This window comes from Prionailurus bengalensis, chromosome B2 (genome assembly GCF_016509475.1).
Source record: "Prionailurus bengalensis isolate Pbe53 chromosome B2, Fcat_Pben_1.1_paternal_pri, whole genome shotgun sequence".
Classification (NCBI taxonomy): Eukaryota; Metazoa; Chordata; class Mammalia; order Carnivora; family Felidae; genus Prionailurus; species Prionailurus bengalensis.
In genome coordinates this window covers 125470270-125485834 of record NC_057349.1, presented here as the reverse complement: position 1 = coordinate 125485834, position 15565 = coordinate 125470270, and the positions used below count along the sequence as shown (strand labels likewise).

The following is a 15565-nucleotide window of genomic DNA, read 5'->3' as shown; positions in this document are numbered from 1 at the left end:
CCTTGTGTATCCAGTCTGAATCACCTCTCTCCCTAGCATTCCAGTCGACCTGACATCCGACCTGTCACAAGAGCGAGCCTTGCTTATTCGTGTCCCTGTCTTACCTCACCTGAGACATCAGGGTCTCCCCTCCCAGCTTCTTCCCTGCTGGATAATCAGCTCCAATCATGCGAATTCTCTCACTCTTCTAGGATACCTTTCCCAACCATCACGGTTTTCATGGATTTGCTCTTCTTGAGATTCTGTATCGTTTTCAATTCTGTACCATAGGCTATAATACACCTTTAAAGACCTTTCTACATTGTGTCAGGTGAATCTAACTCATCCAATTAGGAAGTGAAGTTTTAGGTTACATTTCTTTTGGCACAGCCCCTCAGTGGTAAGCACATAATAGACATCAAAGTCAATATTTTTTATAGGGCCCAATCATAACACAACCCTACTTTTCTTTTTTAATGTTTATTTATTTATTTTAGAGAGAGAGAGAAAGGGGGAACATAAGCAGGGGAAGGACAGAGAGAGAGGGAGACACAGACTCTGAATCAGGCTCCAGGCTCTGAGCTGTCAGCACAGAGCCCAATGAACTGTGAGATCATGACCTAAGCCGAAGTCGGACGCTTAAATGACTGAGCTACCCAGGCGCCCCACACACCCCTACCTTTAAAATTTTGTGGTTTCAAGAAACTTTTTCTTCCAATTATGATAACTTCTGTTGCAGTTACCTAATCTTGACGCAAAAACTTGATTTTGAGAGGCACATAAATCTTAAATGACAAAATAAGGCAATATGACAATTTTAACATCGTGGTATGTTTTTATTACATAAACAGTACAATATTCCTTGTGGGAGCTGATCTTCAGTTCTGCCTCTTGCTTTTATGGAATGTCAACTATCTGTAGAAATTATCTAAGAATGATTTATGAAATACCTTGCATCCCCACCAGAAAAGCCTCAGAACCCCCATTTTCCAACCAGATTCCTGAGAAAAATGATAGGTTTTGTTTATTCTACAGTGAAATACATAAATTCTTCTCAAGGTATAAAAAAGGGCAGACTTTTAAAATAAGAGTCTCCTTTTGTTTTCAAAGTTCTATAAAAAATACATCAAGTATGCTCACGTGTGTCTTTTGACCTAATATTCCAGTTTACCAGAAACAAAACATAACAATAAACAAAGATATGCAAACCACATTAGTCTTGCAGCAATACGATGTCTACATCATCATGAACACCTTGCAAGAGTAGCTCTCCTGGGTACGTAACAACCTTCCTTCGCTTGGCAGCCTTGAGAGTTCCGACCAATGCTTCAAAGAGATTGGCACATTTGTCGTCTTGGAAGAGGACCCCAAATTTCACGCTTAACTTCCCATCAGCATCTAATTTGAGAGAATACAGTGTTAGTCAATGCAAAGTCTATTTCTTGCCCCCATAAATGGCAGATTTACCTAATCTTTAAAAAAAAACATCTGGGGCGCCTGGGTGGCGCAGTCGGTTAAGCGTCCGACTTCAGCCAGGTCACCATCTCGCCGTCCGTGAGTTTGAGCCCCGCGTCGGGCTCTGGGCTGATGGCTCAGAGCCTGGAGCCTGTTTCCGATTCTGTGTCTCCCTCTCTCTCTGCCCCTCCCCCATTCATGCTCTGTCTCTCTCTGTCTCAAAAATAAATAAACGTTAAAAAAATAAAAATAAAAAAAAAACAAAACATCTGGGACGCCTTGGGTGGCTCAGTCGGTTGAGCGTCCGACTTCGGCTCAGGTCATGATCTCACACTCCTTGAGTTCGAGCCCCGCATCGGGCTCTGTGCTGACAGCTCAGAGCCTGGAGCCTGCTTCAGATTCTGTGTCTCCCCATCTCTCTGCCCCTCCCCTGCTCATGCTCTGTCTCTGTCTCAAAAATAAATAAAAACATTAAAAAAAAAATCTAACTGTATTCGCCAAGATTACAATTTAACAGTTCACGCTCAAATCAGACGTAATCTCTTGCCAGATCCAAAAAGTGGCAGAATAAGTACACTGTGTTATACACCTCCTAGCCTTCGTGTCATCTGGACAACCAAGACCCATTTACAAAAAGTCAATGTGTCACAGTGTAACTACTGTGGACCCATTCCCTCTATATTTTGATTTTTTAATTGTGGCATTGCTGAATCAATAAAAATAACAAATATTGGAGAACCTTTAGGTCAGGAGCAGTGTTTCTCTTAAGTGTGCTCTAAACACACTCAGTACTCCTACGAAGGAACTGGTGACCTTAAAAATGAAGAAATCCCTTGGGAAGCCTGGGTGGCTCAGTCGGTTGGGCATCTGACTTCGTCTCAGGTCATGATCCCACGGTTTGTGACTTCGAGCCCCACGTCGGGCTCTGTGCTGACAGCTCAGAGCCTGGAGCCTGCTTCGGATTCTGTGTCTCCCTTTCTCTCTGCCCCTCCCCTGCTCGTCTTCTGTCTCTCTCTCTGTGTCCGTCTGTCTGTCTCTCTCAAAAGTAAACATTAAAAAAAAAAAAAAAAAAGAAGAAATCCCAGGCACCAGGGCACCTGGGTAGCTCAGTCGGTTAAGCATCTGACCCTTAATTTCAGCTCAGGTCATGAGGTCCCATGAGGACCCATGGGGTCCCAGCTGGGCATGGAGTTTGCTTAATATTCTCTCTCTCTGTCTCTCTCTCTCTGTCTCTCTCTCTCTGTCTCCCTCCCTCCCTCTCTCTCTCTCTCTCTCTCTCATCCACTGCCCCTCCCCAACCCATGCTTGCTCTGCTCTCTATCTCGAAATATAATATTACTAAGATAAGGCAATCTGAAAAGGCTACATGCTGTATGATTCCAACTACAGGACATTCTGGAAAAGGCAAAACAAAGGAAAAATATAAAATTAAATAAAAAGATCGGTGGGCTTCAGGAGTTGGGCGGGGGAGACAAACAGGCAGCGCACAGAGGATTTCGAGAGCAGTGAATACATTCTGTAAAATACTATACTGATGGATACATGTCATTATACATTTATCCAAACCCACAGAATGTACACCACCAAGAGTGAATCATAAATTACGGACTGTGGTTGATGATGTGTTAATGTGCTAATGTAGATGATCGACTGTAACAAATGCACAATTCTGGTGGGGGATGCTGATAATGGGGGAGCTATACATGTGTGGAGATAACAGGTATACAGGAAATCTCTGTACCTTCCTCTCAGTTTTATTGTAGTCTAAAACTGCTTTAAAAAATTAAGTCTTTTTTAAGAAAATAAGGTAAACAAAAGGTGGATCTTTGGTTAAGAATCAATCAGTGCTGGGCACTGGAGGCAAGTAGATGGAAGTGTGGAGCCACTTTCTAGCTTTCAAAAAATGGCTTTAGTTCCCACAAGGAAATAAGAAATATACACATAGTAAAGTAAAGCGACAGTGCAAAGCAGTGTGTGATTGGATGTCCAGTAAGGAGCCAAGACAGTATCCCCTGCAGTTTGGAGAAAGGCAACATGACTCTGGGCTAGAACGGGAGGGGAAGACTTTATGGAGGAGGCAGCACTGGCCCTGACCTTTAAAAGGAGTGCAGGGGCGCCTGGGTGGCACAGTTGGTTAAGCGTCCGACTTCAGCCAGGTCACGATCTCGCGGTCCGTGAGTTCGAGCCCCGCGTCGGGCTCTGGGCTGATGGCTCAGAGCCTGGAGCCTGTTTCCGATTCTGTGTCTCCCTCTCTCTCTGCCCCTCCCTCGTTCATGCTCTGTCTCTCTCTGTCCCCCCAAAAAATAAAATAAAATGAAATAAAAAATAAAAGGAGTGCAAATGGGGTGCCTGGGTGGCTCAGTCGGTTGAGCGTCCGACTTCGGCTCAGGTCATGACCTCACTGCTTGTGGGTTCGAGCCCCGTATTGGGCTCTGTGCTGACAGCTCAGAGCATGGAGCCTGCTTCGGATTCCGTGTCCCGCTCTCTCTCTGCCCCTCCCTCACTCATCCTCTGTCTCCCTGTCTCTCTCAAGAATAAATAAAACATTAAAAAAAAAAAATTAAACTTTGACTTTTCAACTTCCAGCGGCAGGACCCTTTGTTCGCAATAAGAACCTTTTAATGGTCACAGAAATAACAGGAGCTGCTGGGTAACCTTGAATAGGGCCTCCAAGCTCTCTGAGCTGCACTTCCCTCATCTATACAATGAAGGTCAAAGTACCCCTCACGGATTGTTGCAAAGATGAAAAGATAGATTAGGCGTAAAGGCTTTGTTTCTTTTTTTTTTTTTAATGTTTAGTTATTTTTGAGAGAGAAAGAGTGTGAATGGGGGAAGGACAGAGAAAGAGGAAGACACAGAATCAGAAGCAGACTCCAGGCTGTCAGCACAGAGCCCGATGCGGGGCTCGAACTCACGAACTGTGAGCTCGTGACCTGAGCTGAAGTCAGACACTTAACCGACTGAGCCACCCAGGCACCCCTAGACGTAAAGGCTTTTATGGAGAGCTCAATATATGGTAAATTCTCAATTCAGGTTAAATTTTTGAAAGGCACCAAAGGCAGAAACCTGGGTGTAATCTTGGAGCTCTGCCCACTCACTCTTCAATCTCACAAGTGATTCCATTTCCTTCGTATCTTCTGTTGCTCTCGTCTCCTCTCCATTGACAATCAATTTCTTGGTTCAGCCTGGAGTTGTCTCCTGTGGATAACTAACTGCAAGACTCCTCACCAGCCTCCCTTTCTCCATGTCTGTCCCCAGTACGTCCTCCATATTGGTGCAGAATAAAAAATGTGAAAGAAACCTTTAAGATGCCAATCCAATTGATTTTTTTTTTAAGTAAACCCTACCCTCAATATGGGGCTCAAACTCATGACCCCAAGATCAAGAGTCACAGGCTCCACTGACTAAGCCAGCCAGGTACCCCTGGTTGATACTCTTCTACTTTAACCTCCCAATGGCTCCCTACCACCTTCAAATAGTGATGCCCATGGCATGGCAGGTAAGACCCTTCACTCTCTGGCCCTTGCGCTCCCTCTCCCCTCGTCTTCTGTCATATCATTCTCTGCACCTTTTGATCCAGTCAAAATCAACGACTTGCTGTTACCCAGGGTGACATGAGAGATTGTGCCCTAGCAGTTTTGCCCATGTTGAGCCATCTGCCCAGCATCCCAGACCCTTTCCTCTAGCTAAATTCTTTTTCTTTCAGAATGGGCTCAAACATCACCTTTTCTGAGAAGTCCTCTGTGATTCCCTCAGTTGAGTTAATAACTCTTCTTATAAAATTAAGTATGTATCGGGGCGCCCGGGTGGCGCAGCCGGTTAAGCGTCCGACTTCAGCCAGGTCACGATCTTGCGGTCCGTGAGTTCGAGCCCCGCGTCGGGCTCTGGGCTGATGGCTCGGAGCCTGGAGCCTGTTTCCGATTCTGTGTCTCCCTCTCTCTCCGCCCTTCCCCCGTTCATGCTCTGTCTCTCTCTGTCCCAAAAATAAATAAACGTTGAAAAAAAAAATTAAAAAAAAAAAAAGTATGTATCAAAGCACTCACCATCAATTATAGTAACAGCTAATGTGTATTGAGTACTTGCTATGTTCCTAGAACTATTCAGTGCATTTTAACTCACTTAAATGTTCAGTGCATTTTAACTCAGCAATTAAAACTCACTTCATCCTCATTTTATGAAAGGTAAGGCACAATTGGTTGCAAGAAACACCATTATTTTATGTTCTAATTAAACTGCCAAGGGCGCCTGGGTGGCTCAGTAGGTTGAGCATCCATCCGACTTTGGCTCAGGTCATGATCTCACAGTTTTTGAGTTTGATCCCCACATCGGGCTCTGTGCTGACAGTGCAGAGCCTGGAGCCTGCTTCGGATTCTGTGTCTCGTTCTCTTTCTGCCCCTCTCTGGCTCGTGCTCTGTCTTTCTCTCTTAAAAATAAACTGCCAATTTAACCATAGCACACCATGTATAATAAGATGCATCCTTATTTTTGGAGATTTTTAAGTGAGGGGAGGAGGGTGCACCTAGATGGCTCAGTCAGTTAAGTGTCCGACTCTTGACTTTGGCTCAGGTCATGATCTCATGGTTAGTGAGTTCGAGCCCCATGTCAGACTCTGCACTGACCGTGTGGAGCCTGCTTGAGATTCTCTCCGTCTCCCTCTTTCTCTGTCCCTCCCCTGAGAGCATATGCGTGTGCTCTCTCTCTCTCTTTCTCTTTCTCAATAAATAAATAAATAAATAAACTTAAAAAAAAATAGTATGGGGGGAAAAGTGTCTTTGAATCATTGAAATAGAGTATTATTATCCAAATAAGGAAACCAAGGCACAAAAATGTTTAGCAATGGGCCCAAGGTCACACAGTAAGTGGTAAGGGAGCTGGGATTCATTCCTAAAGAGTCTGACTCCAGAGATCACGCTCTTAACCACTTCCCAATACAAGCGTCCAGTTGATCTGCCTGTCTTCCCACTGCTTACAGAGGCCCACAGGGGCTGAGATGGAATTTTATTTATTTCCACATGTCCCGTACTTGAGCACAAAAGGCAGCTCTCAAGAAATATTTGCTGAATGAAAGAATTTAAATCTCCAGATAATCTTTATCCACTTATTTTTTTCTACCGGATGAAAAATAAAAACACTTTATTTTATTCTATTTTTTTATTTTTTATTTTCTTTAACATTTATTTTCGAGAGACAGAGCACAAGTGGGGGAGGGGCAGAGGGAGAGGGAGACAGAATCTGAAGCAGGCTCCAGGCTGTGAGCTGTCAGCACAGAGCCTGGTCAGAGCGGGGCTCAAACTCATGAACCATGAGATCATGACCTGAACCGAAGTCAGATGCTTAACCGACGGAGCCACCCAGGTGGCCTTTTTCTTTTTTTAACTTTTTTTAATGTTTATTTATTTTTGAGAGACAGAGAGAGACAGAGTGTGAACAGGGGAGGGGCAGAGAGAGAGAGAGAAAGACACAGAACCTGAAGATGCTCCAGACTCTGAGCTGTCAGCACAGAGCCCGATGTGGGGCTTGAACTCACAAGCCGTGAGATCATGACCTGAGCCGAATTTGGTTGCTTAACCAACTAACTGAGCCACCCAGGCACCCTCCAGGTGTCCTTTAAAGGACTTTATTTAAAAAAAAAAAAAAAACAGATACAACTAAATCCATCAATTTCCAACTTCACCTAGTACATCACATTTAGATTAGTCTAAAAATAATTAATCTAAATCGTAATTTACATTAGTCAAAATTATCCCAGATGCAATTTATATAGTTAACCATAACATATCCCCACAGATGCCTTCCAACTCAATAAGTCATCTATTTCCAGGAACAAGTTAGTCAAGGAGGCCCGGGGAAGTGGCAAAGTTCGAAATGTTTAATCCTCACAGAAATTATGATAATTACACTTTGGTCTCCTAGTTTGGAAAGTTGCTAATTTTAAGTACAGGTTCAGTTTGCCCTAGTAGAATAATAACACTGTTCTAGGGTAAAGGTTAGAACTTTAAATGCAATTCAATCTGACCAATAAACCCTAGGCTAACGTGGAGAAAGAGCTAAGAGAGAAGAAAATCCTACAAATCTTTGGAAACACATCTTTAATATTGTTAACAATCTAAACAATAGTACTACTCCCAAGAGCAACAATGACCTCACAGAACTCTGGAGAAATTGGAAAGGTAGAAATGAGGAACACAGGTAGAGAAATCACTATGGAAAATAAGACTCGGGAAACTTCCATCAAGTGGATGTAGTGAACTGGGTGGGAGAAAAATGGGGTTAGGAAAGATGCTGCATTTGTTTGATCGGAGAACCAAGTAAGTTACGTTCTCCACACCTCCCTAGTGGTCTCCACAAACACTCCAAATTCAGCTCATGCGTTTCCTCCTTTACTGACCTGCCCTGTACTTCAATGTCTTGCCTGATATTCAAGGCTTTATTAAGTGCCCCAATTACTATAGCTTCCAATAATCTACTTCTCTAGGACCACACTGAATTTGAATGTCAGCACTCCACACTGCTCCCCGAAGACTTCCATGTCCTAATCCCAAGAAACCGTATGTTTCCTTATATGGCAAATGAAAATTTGTAGATATGATAAAATGAAGGGTCTTGAAATGGGGAGATTATCCTGGACTTATCTGGGGGAGCCCAATGTAATCACAAGTGTCCTTAAGAATGGAAGGGAGAAGCAGACAAGGGGCTCAGACTGATGTAATATGGGGGCACAACCAGCTGTTGCCGGCTTTGAAGATGGAGAAAGGAGGACACGAACCAAGGAATGCAGGTTGACCCTAGAAGCTAGAAAAAGACTAGGAAACAGATGCTCCAGATGCTCCAGAACTTCCAGAAAGCTCTTGCCAACACCTTGATTTTAGCCCAAGGAGACCCTTATCAGAATCTGCTATGGTCTGAATGTTGGTGTCCTCTCAAAATTCATATGCAAATCCTAACCCCCAAAGGTAATAATATTGGTAGGTGGGGCCTTTGGGAGGTGCTCAAGTCATGAGGGTCGTGAGTCTTAAGAATCACTTCCTTTATAAGAGAGGCTGCAAAGAGATCCCAGCCCTTTTCACCATGTGAGGATACAACAAATCTACAAGTGGAGGAGGGCTCTCACCTCACTGGTCTGGCACCCTGACGGTGGACTTCCAGCCTCTAGAACTATGGGAGAATTAAACTTCTGCTGTTTATGAGCCACCCAGTCTGTGGTAATTTGTTACAACAGCCTAAACAGACTAAGACGGACACCCAACCTCCATTACAGTTAAGATATGGAACGTGTTGTTTTACGTCGCTAAGTTTGTGGTAGTGTTACCACAGCAGTAGAGAACTACTACCGGGGACATTTGATACTAATGGCTCAATGGGATTCCAAGGATGTCTTATTTCAGGTGATCTGTGATTCGAAAGCAGACAGAGCTATAAGAAGAGTCAAGCTATGATGACAAAACAACTCTTATGAGGTACTTTTCATTTATTTATTTATTTTATTTTTATTAAAAATATTTTAATGCATATTTGTTTATTTTTGAGAGTGCAAGCAGGGAGGGGCAGAGAGAGAGTGAGAGAGAATATGAAACAGGCCTATGAGGTACTTTTTAAAGCTGTTGGTCACTTACGTGATGCCATTTTAAAACTTGAGAGTTCCATTATCCAAGTTGTTGCTGAATATGTCTATGGCTCTTACAATTTTCAGAATGTTCCCCCAAACTCTTGTATATCTTATCTGAGATGTGCAAATACCTAAAGCTACAAACGTAATAGTTACTTTCATCACAACTTGGAAAAGGACACTAAAACTACCAATTTTACAGGGCACTGATTTCACGGTAGCTGTTTACATGCTGCTAAAGGAAAAGCTCACTTAAAAAAAATTACCTAGGGGCGCCTGGGTAGCTCAGTCGGTTGAGCATCCGACTTCAGCTCAGGTCATGATCTTGCCGTACGTGAGTTCAAGCCCCGCGTCAGGCTCTCTGCTGATAGCTCAGAGCCTGGAGCCTGTTTCAGACACTGTGTCTCCCTCTTTCTCTGCCCCTGCCCCACTCATGCTCTGTCTCTCTCTCTGTCAAAAATAAACATTAAAGGGGCGCCTGGGTGGCGCAGTCGGTTAAGCATCCGACTTCAGCCAGGTCACGATCTCGCGGTTCGGGAGTTCGAGCCCCGCGTCAGGCTCTGGGCTGATGGCTCAGAGCCTGGAGCCTGTTTCAGACACTGTGTCTCCCTCTCTCTCTGCCCCTCCCCCGTTCATGCTCTGTCTCTCTCTGTCCCAAAAATAAATAAACATTGAAAAAAAAATTAAAAAAAAAAAATTAAAAAAAAAAAACATTAAAAAAAATTTTTTTTAATTACCTAAAGTTTAGTTATATGTACATAAAAATACTTGACTGTACAAAACTCAAGAATTGGGAGAAAATAAAGACAATTTAATATAATTTCAATCTGAGTCCGTAGTCATTTGGAAGTTTATAAGATGGTGGCAAGATAAAGCAAAAACAGATGAACTTTGATAGTATGGCACAAAAAAATTTGACCATGATTTAATTACGAGATTTCAATGCAGCCAGATTAAAAAGCACAGCAATTTTCTTTGCATTCAAAGGATAATGAAATAACAACTACTCCTTACATCAAGAATCACAATATCCCCAAGGCTCTGTGTCTTCAGAAATCACTCCATGGCTGAGGGCAGAGCTTCCATAACTATGTCCTGACATCCTGGGTGACACTTTCATTGGGTCCTTCTTGCTCTGAGTTGAACTCAGGATACTGTGTCTGTGTTATAATACTTTTTGAAATTTTTTTAAAGTTTTATTTATTTTTACTTTGAGGGAGAGAGAGAGAGAGAGAGAGAGAGAGAGAGAGAGAGAGAGCGCACAAGCAGGGGAGAGGCAGAGAGAAGGAAAGACAAAATCCCAAGCCGGCTCTGCACCATCAGCGCAGAGCCCGATGCGGGGCTTGAACTCACGAACCGTGAGGTCATGATCTGAGCTGAGATCAAGAGTTGGACGCTTCACCAACTGAGCCACCCAGGCGCTTTTGAGCCACCCAATACTTACTTTTTGAACCCAGTATGAGCCACCCCTACTTACTTTTTGAACCCAGACGATGAATTTCCTCCACTAGGAGGTTAACTTCGTGATCCACATTCATTGTTGCCTGAGGAAGAAAGTAAGACTATATTATTGCCATTTCTATATCCCATTAACCACATCTTGCCAAATCCAAGGGCCATTTCTTTTTTTTTTTCATGGTTGCATTTGTCATTGTTAATTTACCATGTCTCTCTTCCTAAAAATACTTGTGTGGTATACACGACACCAGACTACCTCCATTTCCCCTCTTTATATCTTTCCCTTTGGGCTGACCCTCTTCCTAGTCTACACAGGATAATGGGGACAGTGCAGCTATTTTCCTTGCACCCACTATTAACTCTAAGCCCATCCTCATGGTGCTCTGCCCTGCACCAAAATTACAAAGGCGAGTGACACAGGACCTGCCCTCAGGGAACTCACTGTTCTGAACAGAGAAAGACGTGGGTTGGAAAATAGCAATGTGATAGCGTTCCTTGAGTGGTGAGTCCAACCATTAGGGGAGGACAAAGGAGGAAGCCACAGAGGACTTTGTAGAGGTCAGTGGAGAGAGATGAACTGGGAAGACCATCAACAAAGGGTGCTCTATGAATGGGGAAGAGTGTGTGCAAAAGCCCAGAAGCAAAGGAGGAAAAGCACAGCGCGTTTGAGGCAGGTCCTCAGCCAGAAGCTGGAGTGCCAAGATAAAGGAACACACTCCCCACCTTCCCGGAGCCTGAGGACTCATGGGGAAAGCAGATCAATAAGGGGGCAAATTTTTTTTTTTGTAATTTTTTTTTCAACGTTTATTTATTTTTGGGACAGAGAGAGACAGAACATGAATGGGGGAGGGGCAGAGAGAGAGGGAGACACAGAATCGGAAGCAGGCTCCAGGCTCTGAGCCATCAGCCCAGAGCCCGACGCGGGGCTTGAACTCCCGGACCGCGAGATCGTGACCTGGCTGAAGTCGGATGCTTAACCGACTGCGCCACCCAGGCGCCCCAATAACGGGGCAATTTTAATACTCTTAGATTCGCGCGGTGATGCTGCTGGGTCACACGCAGGGCACCGCATCCTTCCCTGGGCAGTGCCCGCTACCGCCTGAGGGCAATGGAGACCTGTGGTGAGGACCATTCATCTCAGAGAGGAGTCCGGGACCAATAGGAGTGGAGAGACCTACCTTGGTTCACTAGGCCTTCTTCAGGCTTGTACACTAAAGACCCTTGACCCATGAAGTCAGTCTAGAGGAGACCTGCCCCTGTTTTTTAAAATGAAAGCTCCCTTGATGCATGTGTGTGATAGTGTGGGCAGGATGGATAGATGTAAGAGCCGATTGGGGAGCCATATAAGAGAACATTTTCCTAACAAGCAACACCAACAATTAGTTTGCACTTGTTATTGGTAGCATTGAGGCAGCAGTATGGATCTGTGAGGGCTACTGAGGAAATTAGCCCTCACTGGACAGGAAAAGGAGTCAAATGCCGAAGGGAATCATGATCCTCTCCAGTTCTGACTCTCTGGCTTCCTCCCGCTTGGAACATTTATCTCTTTAACACTACCCTCCCCCCCCCCTACTCGCCCCCATAATCAGCAGCACACTTCAGACCTAGCTCTCCTTTAATAATGAGACTCAACGAGGAAATCCCACTATTAATGTGAATACCTGCCTCAAATTAAGCAGATGTATGCAGGTTCCGTTTAAAGAAAGGAAAGCAACCAGCATTTTTTTGTATAGTTAATTACACACGAAACTCCTTATCTGTGTTAATTCATGTAATCCTAAGAAAACTTTGCAAAGTATTTATTATTTATCGCCATTTTACGGATGATGAAACTGGCTCACTTCAATGCTGTTGTCCCACAATCATATGCTGTTTCTACAACATCATTCTGGCTTTTTTTTTTCTTTTCTTCTTCTTCTTCCTCTTCTTCCTGGTTAGTATGCAAAGTGTGCTAAATATAATAGTGAGTCGTGTTTGAAATACTGCATGCTGAGCACTTACTAAGGCAGAACACTTGCAAAGCAAGAAAGGCTCCCTGCCCAGACCCCTACCAGTAGGAAAATAACAGGATTAGGAACTATTGCTACATACATAATTTGGCATGATGTATGTATGTATGTATGTATGTATTTTCTTAGCAGGGACAAAGTGGGGGCGGGGGGCAGGATACTCATTGTTGTTACACATTGGAAAGCCCATGACATTTTGTAAGGACAGAAGCCTGGGACTGGGGGTAAGCGGCAAGATCAAGAACAATGAGGAGAGGCCATCAGCAGAGCAAGTCTAAGGGGAAGAAAGAGATTTTCAGTGGGAGGCTCAAGCTCAAGGGAAGGCGGTGGCAGATGCTAGTCGGGCCCTCTAACTGTGTCAGAATCTAATTAGGCATTGTGCGTGGGCACCACAAAGAAAGCGGAACGTCGGAGGGTTGGCACACATGCTGAAATATACGCTTAATATATTTAATGACCTTCTCACAGTTTATGTCTTGTTTGTTTGTTAAGTTTAGAGGCAATACACGGAGATTTTCTCACGTTCGATGAATAAAGCCTGCTGGGGTGGGGACGCCTGGGAATCAGCAGCCGGCGGTACAGCGGCACGCTGGGGGCTGGCCACTTCTTTCAGCGGTCCTTCGCAGTCCCAGACTAGCAGCTGGTGGAGGTCAAAGGAGGACTCGGGTTCCTTCCTGCCAGCCCGCTGGCGCGCACACGCTCCATATTTGGTCATCACTGCTCCAAGTTTGGGAGCTGGCCCGGAAGGGGTCCCCAGCCCCAGTCCCCTGCAGGCCATCACACGGTCACCACCCGCACCAGTGTAGGGCTGGGGAGCGGGGGAGTCGGGGCCCGGACCGCACCGCGGACGCCGGGGCAGCCCCCGCGGGAAGGGCCGAGTCCCGGAAGCCTTTGTCTCCGCGAGTCCGCGCCAGCGCCGCGCGCCCCGCGCTGCCCCGGTGGCCGGTGCGCCCCGGCGAGCCGAGAAAGCCAGCGCCCAAACCGGGTGACGGCAGTCGACCCCGCTCGGGGGTCCCCGCGCCCCCAGGGTCTCGCATCACCCCCACCCTCCACACCCACGATTTGGAGCCTACGGGACCGCACCCACCGCCGGCGCCGCAGAGTCCGCGGCCGCGGGACCACCGCAGTCCTCGGGGGAGCCTGTCCCCTCACCCCCAGCCCTCCTCCGCCCCGCTCTGCAGATCGCGCTCCCGCGCCACCGGCAAGTGCAAAGCGGACACGCTGCACCGCGGAGCAAGCCTTCACCTGGCTACCGGTTTCTCTCCCCGCCCCCCCCCCCCCATTCCGGGCCGGCACGATGTCACGTGAGCCGATGCGGAAGTCGGCAGAACGGGGGGCGTAGGGGCGCGCCCACCCGATACCCCCTCTGCCGGGTCTCAGCCCAATTCCAGTTACAACCTCCACGCGCCTCGGTCCCTCCCGGTCCCGGCTCCCCACCCGCAGCCCCCGATCCCCCGTCTGCCTAGCCTCCACCGGACACCCCTGTCCATCCTTTATGACTGCCCATCACCTTCCCGGGAGACCCACTCACCTCTCCGCCTCTTTATCTTTTCTCGGAAAAAGCCGGTGCAGAGTCGGTCGGGACCTGGCTAATGTGTTCAACTCACCGAGGAGGAAGAGGCTGGGGAAGGAAGTGACTGAGGCGAGGAGAAAGGCTGGTGTGGAGGAGGGGCGGGGGGGGGGGGTGGGAGGTGAGTTTAAGCGCTCGGGAAAGGGGCCGCCCACACTCCCAGGGACAAGCCTATGAGAAGGAAACTCGGGAGAGGAGAACCGGAGAAGGGGGCCGACTCCCGGCAGGTGGCGGGGCGCCGGAGGCTTCTAGGAATACGGACGCAGAACTTCCAAGAGTGCCACCGTTCCTCCGCGCCACTCGGTGCCAATGATTCCCAACCTCCACCTCGGATCCTGGGCATTGATTTCCTGCCAGGATCTCTCTCTTTTAACATAAGAAAGAACGCGCCCACAACGTGACGACTGCTGAGATCTCCTAGGAGGAACGTGACATTGGTTCTCTTTGCCAGGAGCGGGGGTGTCCAGAAAACCAGGAACAGGGCAGCAGGATAGACTGATGGGGGGGGGGGGGGGGGCGGAGGGGGGAGTATTCTTGAAAACTAATTTGTTCTACTGCAAAGAAATTTTGTTTGGACAATGTTAGTTCTTGATCCTGAGTGAATATAACTTTCTTCTCTTCGTTCAATATCCTACATTTAACTGCACAATTCAATCTATTCATACTCCCTTTATTTTGGTCACTGTTGTTTTACTCAGTGTGTGTGTGTGTGTGTGTGTGTGTACGCACATGTGAGAGCACGCAAGACAGAAAGAAAGAGGAGAGAAAAGGAGAGAGAGACATACTTGCTATACCGAGAGTCCCTTCAAAAAGGAGGACACCTAGGTGGCCCAGTCCGTTAAAGGTGGGACTCTTGATTTCTGCCCAGGTCATGATCTCACTTTGTTAGATGGAGCCCACGAAGTTCGGCTCTGAGCTCAGAGCCTGGAGCCTACTTGGGATTCTCTCTCTCGCTGGCTATCTCTCAAAATAAATAAAGTTTGAAAAGTAAACAAAAGGAAACTGAAGCCCTGCTCACAGAAATGACCCAAACTTCCCTAAGGCAAAGGTTGCACTAATAACTACCAACCCCTCCCGAAGCTGATTGGATTAGTGGTGACCATGTGACCCAAGAGCACACGATCCATAAACTGGCCATCATCCAAGAAGGTGACCTGGAACAAACAAACAGCCCTCACCAAACAGGGACTCTGATAATTAACTAAGCAATCGGATTCTCCCTTGGAAATTGAAAGGGGAGAGCGGAGAATGAGCTATCCCATAGAAAGGCTGAAGCTGAGAGAGAACTTGAGGCTGGGGTAGAGAAAATGGGCCTCCAGAAAGCCAAGCATTTGAGTAAGCAGAAACTCCCTGGGGTGAAGCAGAAGGTGGGGGCAGAAATGGTAGAAGCAAAGTCTAAGAGAAGTGAGACCCAGTGATGGAATAAGAGCGACAAAAACACCTGCTCCCCAGGGGGGTGTGACTATCCAGGTCCCCAAGGCTGCGCTG

General features: G+C 46.4%; 1 protein-coding gene across 2 annotated transcripts; it reads right to left on the bottom strand.

The window, feature by feature from the left end:
- Positions 1-794: 794 nt before the first annotated feature.
- On the bottom strand, positions 795-14331 carry ABRACL (ABRA C-terminal like). 2 transcript variants are annotated; one of them, XM_043592471.1, is made up of 3 exons: positions 14115-14331; positions 10518-10584; positions 795-1377 (listed from the first exon to the last, which is right to left on the bottom strand). In XM_043592471.1, exons 2-3 carry the CDS (start codon positions 10576-10578, stop codon positions 1193-1195), a joined length of 246 nt encoding a protein of 81 aa, XP_043448406.1. In that variant the 5' UTR covers positions 10579-10584; positions 14115-14331; the 3' UTR covers positions 795-1192. The 2 variants fall into 2 exon arrangements, with proteins under 2 accessions (XP_043448406.1, XP_043448405.1); XM_043592470.1 differs by having other exon boundaries at positions 14039-14325.
- Between the last annotated feature and the right edge of the window lie 1234 nt (positions 14332-15565).